General features: G+C 44.4%; 2 protein-coding genes across 12 annotated transcripts in view; both read left to right on the plus strand.

Moving 5' to 3' along the window:
* The window catches only part of Oxt (Xylosyltransferase oxt), a 35,862-nt gene extending 26,720 nt beyond the window's left edge, over positions 1-9,142 (plus strand). For both annotated transcript variants that reach the window (XM_077670101.1, XM_077670099.1), the window contains one exon: positions 756-9,142. In XM_077670101.1, coding sequence (XP_077526227.1) covers positions 756-1,268 — 513 coding nt within the window. In that variant the 3' untranslated portion in view covers positions 1,269-9,142. The remainder of the gene's footprint in view (positions 1-755) is intronic.
* Positions 9,143-11,018: 1,876 nt separating this feature from the next.
* LOC144138045 (protein tweety-like) overlaps positions 11,019-16,319 on the plus strand; it is a 39,399-nt gene continuing 34,098 nt past the window's right edge. For 6 of the 10 annotated variants that reach the window (XM_077670106.1, XM_077670107.1, XM_077670110.1 and 3 more), the window contains exons 1-2: positions 11,020-11,368; positions 16,104-16,278. In XM_077670106.1, coding sequence (XP_077526232.1) covers positions 16,153-16,278 — 126 coding nt within the window. In that variant the 5' untranslated portion in view covers positions 11,020-11,368; positions 16,104-16,152. Of the gene's footprint in view, positions 11,369-16,103; positions 16,279-16,319 lie in introns of all 10 variants that reach the window. The other 4 variants (XM_077670103.1, XM_077670104.1, XM_077670105.1 and 1 more) reach the window with 2 other exon arrangements.

A 16,319-nucleotide genomic window follows, 5' to 3' on the forward strand; every position in this document is an offset into this window, starting at 1 on the left:
GGCTTTTATTATTCCCACGCATGCATCGTTCCCGTTCCGTTCGGTGAAAAAGGTAAGAAATGCCTCAAGTAGGGGTTGTTCCCCATCCATTATGTGCAATCTGCCGGTAACCGTGCGCAGTCCAACTGGTCTAACTTTCGATTTTACAGCTGACCGTCATCAGATTATTTCATTACATCTGTTTCATGACCAGAATAAAATCGCTAAAAATGTGGAATCTGCCTTGAGGGAACGTCAGGCAGCGATCCGATTTGTTTGACGAACGGTTTCGGGAAAACCTGCCTCGTCGTGAGGGGATTTAAAAGAGCCTAGCTAATGCTGATGGGCACGACTGATGTTTTATAGCTGGTTTATAATTGCGCCTAGTTATATTCTTGCGTTATTTGCTCAGCTTATCTTGCGTCTTTACACGCTTGACCACATGCGCTAGGCCTTTTCGAAGTGCCGGTGCTAAGTTTTGGAAACGGTGTTTACGCGATTCTTTGCCCTCGCGCGAACACTGTGCAGAGGTGCTGCAGGCGTGTAGAAAGAACAAAGTGTATATACTATGCATGCATTATCGGTCAAAGTACTCACTGTAGAGCTCATACCCCCCCCGTCGGATACTGCATACTTCGGCTACAGCGGACGTTTTTTTCCGGATTCAGAGGGTCCGTTGTAACGGGCGTAGACTGTATTACCATTACTATAGTATTACTATTACGATTAGAATTACTATTAGTATTATTATAGTAATACCTACCCTTTCAACACAGGTGGTAGCCGGATCGTACGAAATCCAAGTCGAGCCAAGCCAGCAGACCTTGTTTCACCGTCCCGAATTCCGAAAGCCCCTGCGACCCGGTGCCTGGACCGTTCTCCTCTTCCACGAATGGTCGCTCGTCGCCCAGACGCGTTTCTTGGTGTCTCCCGTCGCCTACCGCGGTGGCAAGAAGCTGACATCTCCGGCCGCCGCCTCGGCAGTCAACGGAGGTCCGCGTGGTCCGTACATCGACCATGACCTCTCGAGGGTCGAAGAGCACCTCGGCTACTCTCGCGAAACCCGGGACGTTCTTCGAGCGCAGTCCGATGACGACGCACGCCTCGTCGGCAGGGAGCTGGAACAGTGGGTGGACGCGCTGACGGCACAGTTCTGGACGTTCCGCGTTGGATGCGTCGGCGCTCGCTCAAAGACGGGTCGGATGTGTGATGCGTTGACTTCGTGCCGAGAGTCCGGCTGGAGCTCTTTCTGGCCTGATCCGACGTTGAACATAGCCAGTGGGGCTTAGGCATTTGAGCCGACGGGACCTTGTAAGCTGTGAAACGTTTCATCTAACGCAAGTGCCAGGATTTACGTAGTCGCCGACGGGGCTTGGGTGCAGCAAGGTTGGCATTCGTGAGTGGAGAAGTTTTTTTCCTGGACGATGTAGTTGGTATCAAGTGCCTGATGTGAAAAGTGGGCATTTGTGGTGTTTTCTACTCCTCGATTTTTTTGTTATGGTATTCTCAATCGTCGACCTTTTTTGGGCAAACTTGGAATGCTGTCTAGTCGGTGATTCGTTTCTTTTGTTTCACTAAGTTAAACCGGGTGACTGAAAGGAACAAACAAGAGATTGGAAGGAGGAATACAAGTCACGTTATACTCTCGAAATCCTCAAAGTAATTGTAACTCTGGCTTTTTTTTTTCCTGTGCTTGTCGGAACTTCGCAAATTACAGAACTGGGAGATTCAAGGGAACTATTACTGCCTCTCAAAGAATTTTTGTATAAACAGGCACTCCAACTTTATAAAGTTTGCCCTGGGGCTACAATTTAAATTGATGCTGGTTGCAGTAGTATTTGAGGGGTACACAACTCCTAACCCTTCGGCATTCCGAGTAGTTCAAATGCTTTGTAAATGTCACTTGGACAGTTGATCGTGAAGCGCTAGCTTTGAGAGCTTGTCTTTCTGACAAGTTTCAGGGCAGTAGATCATTGTGAGTGATGCAACGTGCCAGACTTGCAATACTTCACCCAGAATGACAAACATAGGATAAGTGAATGTTTGACTTTTCCCTGTAATTTCTTTTTATTAGGGGAAAAAAAGTGTAACTGTCCTTGTTTCTAACTTGTCATTGACATCGTAGTTCCGATTTAAAGCTTAGCGGTAGCCATTGAGGATGCTTTATTCCTGAGAAATTCCTAAACTTCAAATTGTTGGAGAGAAAAGTTTGACTTTGGTGCGTAGTTTGCTGCGAGTGCCGTAGATGTCTATTTCAACAAGCAGTTTCAGGGCCCCATTAATACGAAGTTACTGTGCAGCACTCAACATCATAACTAAATGGTAGACATTAAGTGTCATTTGGCTTTCGTGCCCTGTCTTGTTCAGCACTGTTTAAAGGAGCCATGAAGAGAAAATACAACTTCGTTTAATTTGAAAGAACTAGGATTCAGTATCTCACTCAGCTCCATCACAGCCACAAAAGATGTCTTTGTAACGAAAAAAAAGCAAGAAGTATTTAAAAACTTTCAAATTTTGCGCCACAGTGACGTGTTATGAGCAAGAATGACGTTATACGGGCCAACAATAAAACTAAATTTTCAGTGCGTTAACTGCACGTTAGCATTCAAGTGATGCGGTCAAATGGAACTAGAGGCCCCATTACAGACGTCCAGTCATGTGTCGTTGCGACAGGTCAGTTAGGCGGCCGCCAATCGCACAAACAAGGTTCTGTGACGTCATAGAAAAGTTGCGGGAAATTGGCTAGGGGGTCGCGACTGCTTCACACGTTTTCTTTAATATCTCCGTTATTTTTTCGAAGATTGCGATGATATTGGTATCATTGTTATCGGGACTAAGCAGTCTTTCTAATAAGCCGAACTTGTATTTTGTCTTCATGGCTCCTTTAAATTCGAAACGAGGGGCCCCGTAACTTCATTTTGGACGATGCAGCAACAAATTAGAAATCACATCAGTTAGGTCAGGCAATGTCAACCATGTTACCTGTGGCAAAATAAATTTGCAGTTCAAGTCTAGCATTAACAAGCCAAAAAATTCTGTGTAGATTATTCTGTTATCAGCCGTTAGTGTAGCAGCCTACATTGGGGTTCGGTAGAAGGAATGCTTGTTTTTTTTTTTAATTCTGTTTGAAAAGGCGATCTCGCAAGATGTTGGGGTAACACCTTATTTTTGGGGTATATGTGCTCATGGTGAACCCGGTGGCCTTATTGGCACATCAGAATGTGTGGTGTACGGGAAGGAGACCCGTATCTGTTAGTTCCAAGGCTGGCCACTAAGTGGCGAAAGCTTTGAGGCACAAAAGCAACTCACCAAGGAGACAATCTTTACCTTGTGCAGTCAATCATCATTCGTACTCTCAAACTCTAATACTCGCAGAATTCGAAGATGTGTCAAAAGTTCCGGTGGTGCCAAATTTTGTAATGATGTTGAAGTAATGAGGTGGCATCAGTTGCGAATGCTACGGCATAAAAATAATTGAACAGTGCGATACTGAAATATTCTCAGCGAAAATCCCACTCACTCTGTAAGTGATAATCTTAACAATACCGCAAGCAGCTGTTGCCATCATCTAAATTCACAGTAATAAGTTTATGACAGTATCATAAACCTTTATGACAGTATGATAGTATCATAGACATTTATGATCATAAACGTTTATGACAGTATCATGACAGTTTATGATACTGTCATAATAAGTTTATGAAAGTATCATAAACCCCCAGTTTATGACAGTATCTGAGTGTCATTTTTGTCGAACAAGGTTAACTTGAGTTTGATTCGAATGCCATTCACGAAAGTTAGCAGCTGACACTTTAACGCAAATACTTTTACACTAATACCAGCGTATCACTGGTTTTGTATATCATTTGGCAATATCCTTGTGGCTAGCTTCTTTGACGCAGATGTTGTTCATGTATGCCCTTGCGGTAATTACATTAGCCCGTTGAAATATTTTCACTCAGTGGTAATTTCACCTCCTACATATCCTAATGAATTTAAACGTGTTGTAAAAATTGGTGCAGCAATACTGCAATCTGTCTACACGCACTCTTTTGCTTTCACACGTAGCAGGGCTAAGTTTATTAATTAACTACTATTCTTCGTTTTCCACACACCCTTGTGTTATCATTCTTGTAGAACTTGGGAAAATGAAACGGATATTGTTAAGCCTAACGCTCTCATTACTAGCAAGCTGAAATTTCGTTTCATTCAAGCAAGTTATAACAGCATCAATTGTATATTAAAAGGGGCTCGCACCGTTTACTTTCAAGGCATTTCAAAGTCAGGTCCTCGTGCTCCGACGAACGCGTTCTCATATTCCGTCACGTGCCTTCTGACCATTCCACGAAAAAGAAATCTCGCTAAACACTGTCATTACTGCATCCTTCGTAAGCTTCACGCTTCCAAAATGATCACACAAAAATGAGGTACTGACGTTCAAGCTTAGGAACTTAGTGCAATCATTTTTCTTTTTGTTCACAAACTCAAACGTAGATAGTAGCTCCCCAACTATAGCGTGTGAGTGTCGCGTAGTCAGCGAAGTGTCTAGGCGTTAATGTTCATTATGTCGCCAGATTATTTGTCTCTCTTTTCTCGTTGCTTGTGGTGTCCAAATGTGTGTGGCATGTCGATAGACGTATTCTACACTGTGTAGTGTTGTCTATTGTGAATAACCCTGTTTTACAGTCAATATTTTTGGTGCGACAGTGAGGAGGCCACTCCAGTTATATGCCTGTGACTCGCCTCTTCCATTCCAATCTGTTATTCCTTTCATGTTTCAAGTCGTTGGGTAGTTGTTGTAACTTGCGAGTGCACGTTGAGTGTACTTACGAGAAATCAGAGCTGAACCAGTGTTGTTCTGGGTCTGCACTTAGAATACGACCTCATCGTGTCTTGTTGCTTTGCTTGTCCTGTGCTATTTCTTTGCATCAGTATACAATGCTTGGTTTATAAGCCACAGGGGCACTGGAATGAGCTTGTTTAGCTCTGATTTGAGCCCAAGCTAACTTGCTTGAGTAGTGTTAATGTTTTGCTTCACTTGCCTAGAGCCGAATTCATTTGTCTAGAGCTTTAGTTTGTTTTTGGTGGCTGCCTTCTAGCCTACTAGAGTAAGGGTGCCACAAAGGTTGAGAATTGAGGTTGAATCTCTATCTTCAATTAATATCTATCCCCGTCCTTGAAATTTTGAAATTTAAATCTTTACTTATTTTGCGGTTGCTGTCAGCTTTGCATTTTCGAAGGTCAGTTCCTACAAGAAAAAAAACGTCCTTACGGTGAACTAAATTCCACCCTGATAACGTCATAGCCTACGACGCTAATCATGTGACATTAATGGTTTATCGAGAGTAGAAATTTGAAAATCATGCACCCCGCCATCAAACGACGACGATGGTTGAACACTGAGCTTTGTCGTGACGGATTCGTTGGTTGTTGTTGAAGTTTTCCAAAACGCTTCGATCATTTCGATATGGAGCAATCGGATTGACAACGGTTTCATAATGCGGGTGACCTAGGTTGAATTCTGGCCACAGGAAGCGTTTTTTTTTTCTTTCACTTCGGCATTTTTGCGTTACTAGCAGTAAATCTCGAAACGCAGAATGTGGGCTTTGAGTGTTATTCCGACGATCAAATAATGTCTTCGACTTTATTTATTGTCTGCTACAGACAAAGTCAGCTGTGAGTAGAACGCTTCCACATTATAGCTCTACTTTTGATCAAAGGTGACATTGCTGCATCCTGGTTTTTTTTATATTTTATTTATACGCAAAAACATTATTGCGTTTTTCGATCAAAGTTGCTAGTGTTTTGTTGGTTCTGTCCTGCATACTGGATTCATGACTGCGTGTTTGCTGAATGCATTGTCTTTGCTCTTTCAACAACAAAACTATGAGCACATAGTGCAGTAAGCGCACTTTTAAATGTGAGTAGGTTGTGCTTGAATGTGTCAGTGTAGTATTGCACAGTTATTTTTAGGTATAGCAGAGGGGAAAAAAAAAAAGCCGCAGCATTTTCTAGTGCTTATGGCAACTTGAATGTGTCTGTCCCAGTAATAAGTCGAAGAGGCGCTTGACGTAATGCATATCACATGAATCTGCGCCATGTGCACAGGTTGCAAGCATCGAATTTTCGTAGCATCGTGTACATAGTGTCTTTTGCTCATAGCATCTGAGTGTGGTGTTGTCCGTCATAGTCGTGCCATGTGAGACTGACCATTCTTGATGCCGTGTTTGGTTTTTGTTGAGGCAATAATGCCCGTGCCACGCGTACACGAAAAACGACATTAAGTGTCTAATGCCTTAAGTTTTAATGCCATTAATTCGCTGGTTTACACAAAAATCTAATGCCATTTGCTGCAATGTCAGTTTTGGTTTAAGGAGTTCCGCACAACCCATTCGCCTTCACTAACGCCTTTTAAACCTGCCTACTCTCGAACGCGATGAGCACCAAGTGAAACCAACGAAACTCTCAGCACGAGAGTGTTGACGTGGAAATGTAGCTGAACTTCGAAATGAGACGATTTTTTGTGCACTTTTACTGGCGAAGTTCTGAAGAAGACAAAATTCACAAAAACAGCGGCAAAAGGCGAAACATCGTGCTACTCGTTGTTTTGAATTTTTTGGATTTGGCTACCACTGGCAGGCAACGGCAGCTGCTGAAGCAACTTTTAAAAACTGCTCACACTATTTATTAGAAAACTCTATTTCTAATAATGTTTTCTTTCACAAAAAACATTTTTAACTATTGTAAGACGTTTTTCTCTACACTATAAACTTCTAAAATGTGAGTGCATTTCTCTTTTTGGTCATTATCACCATCATGCCTAACACATTTAAACGCCTTTGCGTTTTCGTGTGTAGCACAGCCCGCCCAAATAATGTCATTTGATATCTTAAGGCCTTAAACACTTTAATGTCATTTTTCATGCACATGTAGCACGAGTATAACTTTGTTTTCGCTTCTAAATAAGGTTCTTTGTTAGATATGCTTGTGCCATGTTTACTTGTATTGGAAGCTGTATAGTTGCCAAGACTTGGTGATGCTCACGAGATTTGTGGGATTGGGTTGGCGGTGTGTCTGTTCCGGTATGTGCAATTCTCTCGGTGACGCTGAAACGGCTAGACCTTGTGTCAAGCTTTATATCGCTACAAAGTGCAAATGGCTCACTTGGTTGGCCCGGGAAATAGATCGCTGGAAGCGCCGAATAGCCATCGTAGCCTCTAAAACTTTTTTGAGTGATATTTAAGCGCAAACTGACACAGGGACGAGAAAGGGTAACGACATTAACGCTTCAGGGAACATATGTGTCTTTGAAAACGAAAAAAATTGCCCGAAAAAGCATATTTTTAGGTATCACTTTTCTCTTGATTTGCACAGTTTTTCCTCCGAAAATTTCGTTCGTGAAACAGTACCAGGTACTTATAAAAGCCATAGAGGCTCGATTTCAACAAAGAAATAACAATTTTCGCACAATGCCCCACTTTTCCGCTGCAAGCGGTATCGCAGTAATACAAAATTCTCGAGAGGTACATCCCAGCATGTAGTGCAGCTAGGAAGATAATTTCTTTTGCACTGTGAAGCTGAATGTTTAAACCATGCAATATGGGAAACAGATTTTGCATTTTGTGTTTCAGTAGTTGTTTAAGGGGAGATGAGGGTCTTGAAATGAACTTTTTTATTAATTGGTCTATGATAATGAAAATCACTGGGCATGTGTGTTTTCCTCATTTCAAATATGTAATTAGTTTTCATGTGGCGTAATTATTTTTTGAGTTATGAAGAAAATACTGGAGCCTAATTAAGTAATTTCTTACGGGCCGAATGAGACCAAGATGGACGCGATAGTGCCTGTAGAACCCGAGCGGCGAGTCGTCGAAAAAATGCTATTTTCGCGTCGAATCTTGGCCGATTTTAGCAGTCATCGGTGCTATAAATTGATATTGTGGCTCAACTACGTACTCCTGGGTCTGGATATTTGGCTGACCGCGAGAAAAAATAGCTCTACTTTCCGAAAATGGCGATTTTGAAAAATCGATTTTTTTGGCCAAATTTTGGGATTCTAAGACCCGCGTCTCCCCTTTAACTAGCGTTAATTGGTTAGCAGGAGTAGTTAAGGCCTTGAATTTAGAATTGATGTAAACGTGTATGTGATTGCAAAACAAACAAACAAAAAAAGAAACTGCTTCCTACATTTCAGTCTTCACAACTTCTGGTATCTATTCATGCCTTGCTGGTAATCTTTTTTTGAGCAGATTTTTCCTATTGTTCTCAAGAACAATCAAGGAAAATTTTGAATGAACTCCGAAACTAGCTAGCATATATCTAAACTAATTAGATATTTGATTTTCACCCAAAAACACTGAACAAGCCCATGAAGTTTCGTCAAAATTGCCTGGAAAGCAAAAAAAAAAAGTTTATAAGACCAGCGTGCCCCCTTAAGTTTGCGCTTAAGTTTCATTCATGGCTGTTTACCGACTAGCTCGTCTCTCCATTTTGCTCTAAAACTTGTGTAAGGAATTTCAGGATGAAGCGTTTACCTTAATTTTATGGACATGTTGGCAGTATCGGCCGCTCGGAGCATTGTTTCGAACAATTTGTAAAAGCAATCGTAAAAGTGTATGACATACTGAAACTTGTTTCTTATCTAGTGCCATTACTCACGTGTTAGGGAACAAAGCTGTTGCTATGGGGGCCAGAAATGAAACAACAGTGCTTTTCTACCCCTCACTAGCGTGCGCTAAACTAACATATCTTAGTGTGTGTTGTTGTTTTTCTGTAATTGTTACGCCTTTGTTGAACAAATTTTTCCGGTTTTTGTTGCCTTTTGTTTTTTGAAAGTCGTCATCATCAGCTACTGAACGTTGTACGAAAGCCAAGCAAATACAGTAAAACCTCGTTAAAAGCCATATCTCGCGGCAGTGGGAAACTACTACATCCAAGGCACTGGTTCGTATTTAGCGACAGCAATATATCTTAATTGCTGGCTTGTGGCTTGACTTGGCTACTTTTTAATAAGCCAACATACGGCCAGTGCAGGTACGTTTGTTCGAGGTTTCGCTGTGCCAGGTCACACCAGGCATGGTTAGAGAGAGATAGGAACTATTTTTTATGTGCTGTGAAAATACTGTGGACTTGTAGCGAAATATACATGTTTTATACAACAGAACTTGTTCTCTTGGCTGTTTTATCTCTGGTTTGGGTATGCTCTCCATATATTATCTCTGCAGAAGTGATGTTGTCGTTCTCCCATTGTAGGTGTACGCCACGGTAGTGCACTGCAAAGGGTCCGGACTGGCCCAAAAACACATGCCCAGCCTGGCCCGCGGGCCGGGCTAAAAGCGAAGTGCAGTCACTACGGCGCCGTCAAAAAAATAACAAAATGACGTATTGCTCATAGAAAGTCTTCAAGTCGATAAAGGAAAACATATGCGCTCCATCAGCATAGTGGGAGAGAGCGGGTCAGAAAACTAGAGCACTCTGGTCGTAGAGTACATGACTGTCATTTTCTCCAGCTTTTCAAAAGGAAAAAAACAAAAAAAACAGGAACGAATGTGACTTGGACGTTGCACATGGGGCAGACCATACCACCAAAGATAAGCTAACGTACCCCTGGGTCTTTCTTACAATTTATTTACACTTTATCTACACTTTATTTTTTGCCAATAAAAATAAACTTATCAGTAGACAACTTTGTGAAACAAATTGAATTAAACAAGCAATATCTGTTCAAGAAATGCGTAAACAAACATTTTGTCCACTTTTCTCAGCACCATTTAAACGATCCTCGGTTTGCCTTGTGTTCGAATACTGTCACAAATGAAGTGCAAATTTCACCGAGATTCTCGAAAATACACTTTCCAAGTCAGGATATTATGTCGTACAAAGATAGCTGAAAGTTTAAAACAAATTTAAATTCAGTATACTCTCCAAGCTTAATTTTAGGTTAAAGACACTAAACTTTTTCGGGCTCATGTTTAGAGTCTGTCGGACTTGGGCTGTTTTTAAAAACAGTCTGGCGGGCTCAAGCAAATTTTATGAAACGCTCTCGGGCCCGGGCTGGGCTCGGGCTCATATTTTAAAAATTTATCGGGCTTAGGCCGGGCTTTCATCTCAATGTGTTGTTGGGCTTGGGCCAAGCCTGGACCGTGTCTGTACCGGGCTGGGTTGGGCTGTGCCTAGAAATTCCAGCCCATGCAGTGCTGTATGCCACAGTTAAAAGTATCGTGGCTGCAGAAGGTAAATATTGTGTCATCCTGCTATGATGATTAACTTTTCAACGTCTTCAACTCTAGCCTGAAAACCTAATCTCGTTGCAACATTTAAAAAAAAAGATACCTATTTCTAATTTATGGTAAATGAGGCAACACGGCTGACCATTCGCCACAAAAGTCTATAAATAGTGTGGTCTAACTCCTAACATCCAAAGTAAGAATGAAATGCTCCAGAACAAATGTCATTATCCAGCTACATAAATGCATTTTAAGAGCAGGTGCATTAGAAATTTAGTGCAGACCACTGGAGAACTGCTCGAGTGAGGCACGGTCCGGCTGCATCCATTCGTAATAAGCGAGCGGTCGTTATTCCAATGAGGGCTTATTGTCTTTGGCGGGCAGGTTTCCAGTGAAGGGAAAAGAAGAGTGAACAAGAAACAAATAAAAATGTGTTTCGGCTGATTAGTTCCCTCGCACCTTTGAGCGTGGCACTTTCACTTTGTTTTACTTTTACAGTATACCCTTCTGATAATGTTTAATGAAACCTACCTACTCCCTTTTTTAAAATTCGACTAAGAAAAACCTATCACACGGCGTCTCAAAAAGTGTACCCTTACTTCATAGCATCGACCGCATCGCCATGACTACCAGCAATGTTTACTCTCTTCTAGAGAAATAGTTTGACAATCAATTATGGGGGCGTAGCTAGCGCTACGAAATAACACTGCAAACCACGGTTTTGTTTCCCTAGCGGGACACAAACGAACTACCCAAAGCTCCTCCTTGAAGCCGTAGGCTCCACAGGGCCGCATTTTTTTCCCCCTGCCTCTTCCTCCTCCTCCGTGAAATCTCGCTCTGGGCGGTCCCTCCCGCACGGACGCCGCGGGTGTTGTTTCTGCTCGGCGCGGTGGTTATCGCGGAAAACCGGGACTATGTGAGGAATCGCCGGATAACCAATTTCCTGCGCACGGGCAGCCTTTCTCCGAGCGTCCCCGTGCTGTGCGCAGCCGCAGCCAGCCTGGCCGCAACGCCCAACATCGCGACGGAACAACGACGCTCGGCTCCCGGGTCGGTGAGCAAGGACTCCGCGGCTATGACGCGCGACGGCTAAGCTACCGACCTCGTCGCGGCAAAAGCTCGCGATCTCTCGCCTCGCGTCACAGCCATCGATTCTTCGAGCGGTGAGTCCCTCCGGAACAAGCCTCCGTTGTCCAGATTTTTTTTCCCCCCTCCCGTTTCGGTTCCTTTTTCTTTCGGACGTGCTCCCAAAATGTCTGCGTCGCTTCCATTTTTTTGACGGGCGCTCCTTTGCCGAGCGACCGATGCGTCGTCGGTTTTCGAAACCTTTTGTACGGGGAGGTTATGGAGCTCGCGCCGCGAGAAAAAATTGTCGCCAGCGGACAAACACTTTGATGGCTCCCACCCCGTCTACAGATTCCCTCAGCTGGGAAAAAATGTTGCGCGCCGAGTGTGGGACGGCCAATGGAGTTCGGGAGCTCCGGGTCGATACATGTTGGGCCGGGCTTGCGCTCCGACCCTCGCGCTCCCCAGGGCGGCTACCGCGTTACGAAAGCGCGATATTTGCAACAAACTCGCCTTTCCGTTTCCCCCGCCTTCTCTTTTTCGACCGCTATAAAGTTCACAGGTTAGTCCATCCAATAACCCATGCCTTCGGGGCCCCCGAAATCTGCTTTGCAAATCGCCAGCGCTCCGCGCTCAACGTTGGTGGACGGGCTTATTTCTCCACGGTTTCCGTCTCGCCGCGTACGTACCACCTCGTCCTCCTAATTTCTTTGTTCCTGTGAGCCGCTCTCGCGCTAATCGTCGCGCGAGGATGTGTCGCGGGCTTCGTTTTATTTATGTCTTTCTCCCAGAACACCTCTCGCCGTTTCCAATCCCGCTGTATTGATTGTGCCCGGGCCGTGCGCGATGTTTTCGTTTTGGGCTACGAAGAACGCGCTCGCCTGACCTCACGCTGTAATGTGCACTCTTCAAATCTTGCTCGCTGCGGTGAGCCAACCGTTCAGTATGCAAAAACGAAACGATAGAACGATCCTTTCCCATCAATGTTTTTCGCTTTTATTCAACCGTCTGTGTGTCGATATTTGGGCCATAAAGGAGGTTATGTTTCGGCGCACTGTAATAAAGATCCCCAGGTTGTCGAAATTATTCGGCTATGTTTCGGCGCACGTTAAATATCCCCAGGTGATCGAAATTCGGAGCGCGTTCCTCATAGCCCAGGCCTATCTTCGGCGCGTTAAAACACTGAAATTTGAATTCACCCGGGAGTCCACACGAATTAGCGTGGAGCAGTACTTGTGCCGTGTCCGGTGCCGACGTTGCGGACTAAGCTACGCGATATGTCTTGTAGATATGCCTCCGTCGTTCGCCTCACGAGCGGGACTTGCGAATGCATCCGGGGGATGACTTCGAGGCGCCTATCTACGCCTGCACGCACATAACTGAGCCGTTTGCGTAAGCTCGCGGCGCTCTGAGCGTCCCAAGGCCGCATTTGGCGCGCTGAGATGCAAGTGTGCCGCCGCCTGCTCCAGATAACGCCCAAAAGGAACGCTTTGTTCGGGAGCGTTTGCCGTCGACCTCTCATATGTGACCTGATTGTCCTCGCCTCTGGCCGCCCCCGCGAGCTCGCCTCTTCTTATTATTATTATTTTTTTTTTGAAGCCTATATCTACGCCTCCGCGATGTTTCCTGTGTTTCGTAATGAGCCACTCAATGAAAAGATCGTCTGCTGCATCGCTAGAACCAAACTATTGCGCAACCTCTTCTGTCGACAACTTTTTCGACGACCCACGGTAGGTTGCTGGGACGTTACCCGTGTGACTTTGACGAGTCCCTTCTATCGTAGGGTACGGGTTAGGCCGACTCGTCAAGGTAACTGACGTCTTGACAGCGGAAGAGTTGAGCCCTTTGAACGAGGGCCCCATTGTATCGCTGCGCGGTCTCCACGAGTTCCGATAAACCGAAAGTATGAACAGCAACGTTTGAGTACGCTTTTCTCGAAATAAGCGGTTTTTATTAATCGGCGTTTTTGGTTGCAGTTCATTATCTCGCAGAACGTGATGTAATTGTTTTGCAAGGAATGTATGGGGCGATTTTAACGCCAGTGCTACCGCACGGGGCGGAAGTTCTCCAGTTAATGCGTCATACGCGCTTTCGAGACGCGCGCTCCGGGGTGGCGCGTTGTGAAGGGAAAGATGTCTCACCGACCTCCTTATTTAGATGTTAGCGGAGACGAGGTCGGTGTGCTGAGTCAAAATGTTGTGCACGTGCGGCAAATTTACCTCCCCCCTCTCCCCTCCCCCCCCCCGAAAAATAAAACAATGCATTGAGGGATGTTTTTTGTTGTGGGTTTCAGGCTTGCTTGAAAATATGACACGCACTCGCACACACACTTTTGGTATGTAAAGCTGCAGGGCTGGGGGTTTGCTGCTGTTGCGCTTAATAAGTATACAAAATTGAAAGAAAGGTGATCGACATTTTGTGAACATGGACTGCCAATTTTGTTGTGCACCGTTGATGATTGCCGCAAATGGTTCAGATTCATAACTGCAGCATTGTTTTTTATCACCTGTTGTTGCTCCTCTAATAATTAAAATTTGTTTTTGGTTCATGCTGTTTGATAGTCTATGATTTAGTGTTTTTTTTTCTTGTTGGATAACTTCTGTCCATTCGTGTACACATAATTTTGCAGGCCTGTTGTAGACACACATTTGACGTGAACAAACCTGGAGGTGAAACCAAACACACTTCTGAAAGAAAAATATTTAACTGTTTGAGGTGTGTTATTGAATGAAGCAATATGTAGAATGGTTACAATTGTTTTTTGAGTAATGTGTTCTCGTAAGCTAGGAGCAATTCTTGCCGTTACAATGGCACATCCATCAAGCAGTGTCTCATTGAAGCTATTGTTAACCAAGGGCAGTTCAGGTTCATTCATCCGGATCGGAAATAACAAAATGAGGTAAAATTGCATAGGGGAAGTAAGTCCTCTGATTATATTGATGATTGGTAATAACACTACCAAAGCTAGTAGGTATATGTAAGCATGTAGTGTGGTAGTTTTCGTTAATTTTACTTTCTCTTTTGTTTTTGTTGCACATTGCTGTCTGACTGTCTTGTTGCTTATTGCCTTCGTTCTTGGCAATGCATCTTGCTGCTTAGTGTTGGAAACCTCATTGCATAGGTGTTGACGTTGTTACGGAATTCATACATTGTACTTGTTGGTGTGCACTTAAGTTTAGGAATCACCAATTGAACTGCGATTTGCTGGTGTAGATGTCTGTCTTTAGCTTGTAAACCTAGACAATAGTAGCTTTGCTTCTAGCGCCAATTCTATAGCATTTGAATGGCTCGTTGTAATGAATTAACTCTAATATTGGGAGGAGGGGGGAAGGGGGGGGAGTAACAGAAGCGGTGAGGAAACATCAAGTCAGTCTAGTTGTTTTCTTTGGGGAGTATCTGTACGTCTTATTTTATGCACTGAGTTATGCCATTCAGGTTCCGGTATGAGTGGAGGTGTTTACACTTGTAGTTCAGCGGAATGCATTGCGACATATTGCACTAAGCTCTCGGCCTTGCTGATTCTGTGTCATAGGCAACAAGATTGCTGGAGTTGCACCAATGTACAAGCCTGGTTACAGTTAAATAGCAGGCCCACTGGCTTAGCATGCGAATGGGTGCTGGTGAATGAAAGAAACAGACGAAATTTGATTACACAAATCTTGGTATATATTACAGCAGCTGCCTGGTCTGTGAAGTTAGCACCAATGTTTTGTAGAGTGTATTGACAATAAGGTACATTCTGGTAAAATGCATTGGCACTCTTGCGCTTACTAGTTTATTAGTTTGTTTTTTTGTATAATGGAGGCTTCTAAAAGTAGAATGTGGGGTATTTAGGCTTATCGCGTGAAGAATAGTTGTGCAGAAATTTGTGATAAATATATGGATGTTGCACACTACCTTAGGGTGTCGGTGGCAATCCCAAGGCTGTTAGTTGAACAGGTTTGGGAGTGTATTAGTGGGCCGAAGCAAAATGTGGAGCAAACTGGGCCTAAATGACGGCTCTCTTTTATTTGCCAGTTTTTGGCAGTTTGTGAACACTCCGGGGTTTCTGTTGCAATTGAAATTCTTTGGGCAAAAGAAAGTAAAACGTAGAAGAGCTGCTTTTCAGCAGTTCTGGTAAGTCCAAAATGAAATGTCCTGCGGCGCAAAGCAGGCAACACATGGCGTGCTGACAACGCTGTGCTTGATCCACTCAATATACGGTTCTGCGTGCCAGTTGTTTGGTTCAAGTTGGAATGCCGAGTCGCAGACAAAACAGTTGCTTAATGGTGTCTGCTGCATTGTAGATGTATGTGCAGTGTGAAAGTGCAGTTATGTCAAATGTGTGTATTTTTTAACTGCCAAGTAAAAGAAAACTGGTACTGAGCGGCTGAAGGGGTCCAACTTTTAGGGGCGAAGCCCTTAGGCTAAGGCTGGGGCTGTTGGCCTATCCTGTCGTCGTCGTCGCATGTAGTCACGGTAGTAAAACACCTGGAAACCCATTTATGCCGCGCACTAGAACGTAACGTGTACTAAAAAGCACCGGGGCACTCGTTTACACCTTGCGCAAGAGTGCTTCGTGCTTCAAAGACACGACTTTTACAGCAAAGCTGTGTACCTCTACCCCTCAGCGGTTTCATCTCTGTTGCCAAAAATGCCAAGGCGCCAGGAATACACTTACTATACACTGCGTGCTTTGCCCTCCCCCAGGTTTCACGTTACTGGGGATGACCCGGGATTTTTTTTGGCAACGTAACTTTTTGCCTTCCTGCCTGTGCAGCGCAAATGTTGAGGAAGTGTAAAACGGGAGTTGGGATGATGAAGCAGCGCTTCCCCCCTGTGGTGGCGACGCAGACGGTGACGCTGCCCAGCAGGCGCAGCCTCGGCCCCTGCGAGCGAGACGATGGCGTTGCACGAGGGCTACCAGGTGTCGATGGTGGCCGACCTGTTCCACGCGGTGCCGCACGTCGATATCGGTTTCTCCCCCGTCAACTCCACCTTCGACCCCAGCAGCAACGTCTACCTCGAGGTGAGCAGCTCTTCTTCCACAGTCTCCAGCGTGTCTCAGTT

This window comes from Haemaphysalis longicornis, unplaced genomic scaffold, assembly GCF_048455015.1.
Source record: "Haemaphysalis longicornis isolate Haplotype H1 unplaced genomic scaffold, Haemaphysalis longicornis Haplotype H1 scaffold_5, whole genome shotgun sequence".
Lineage (NCBI taxonomy): Eukaryota > Metazoa > Arthropoda > Arachnida > Ixodida > Ixodidae > Haemaphysalis > Haemaphysalis longicornis.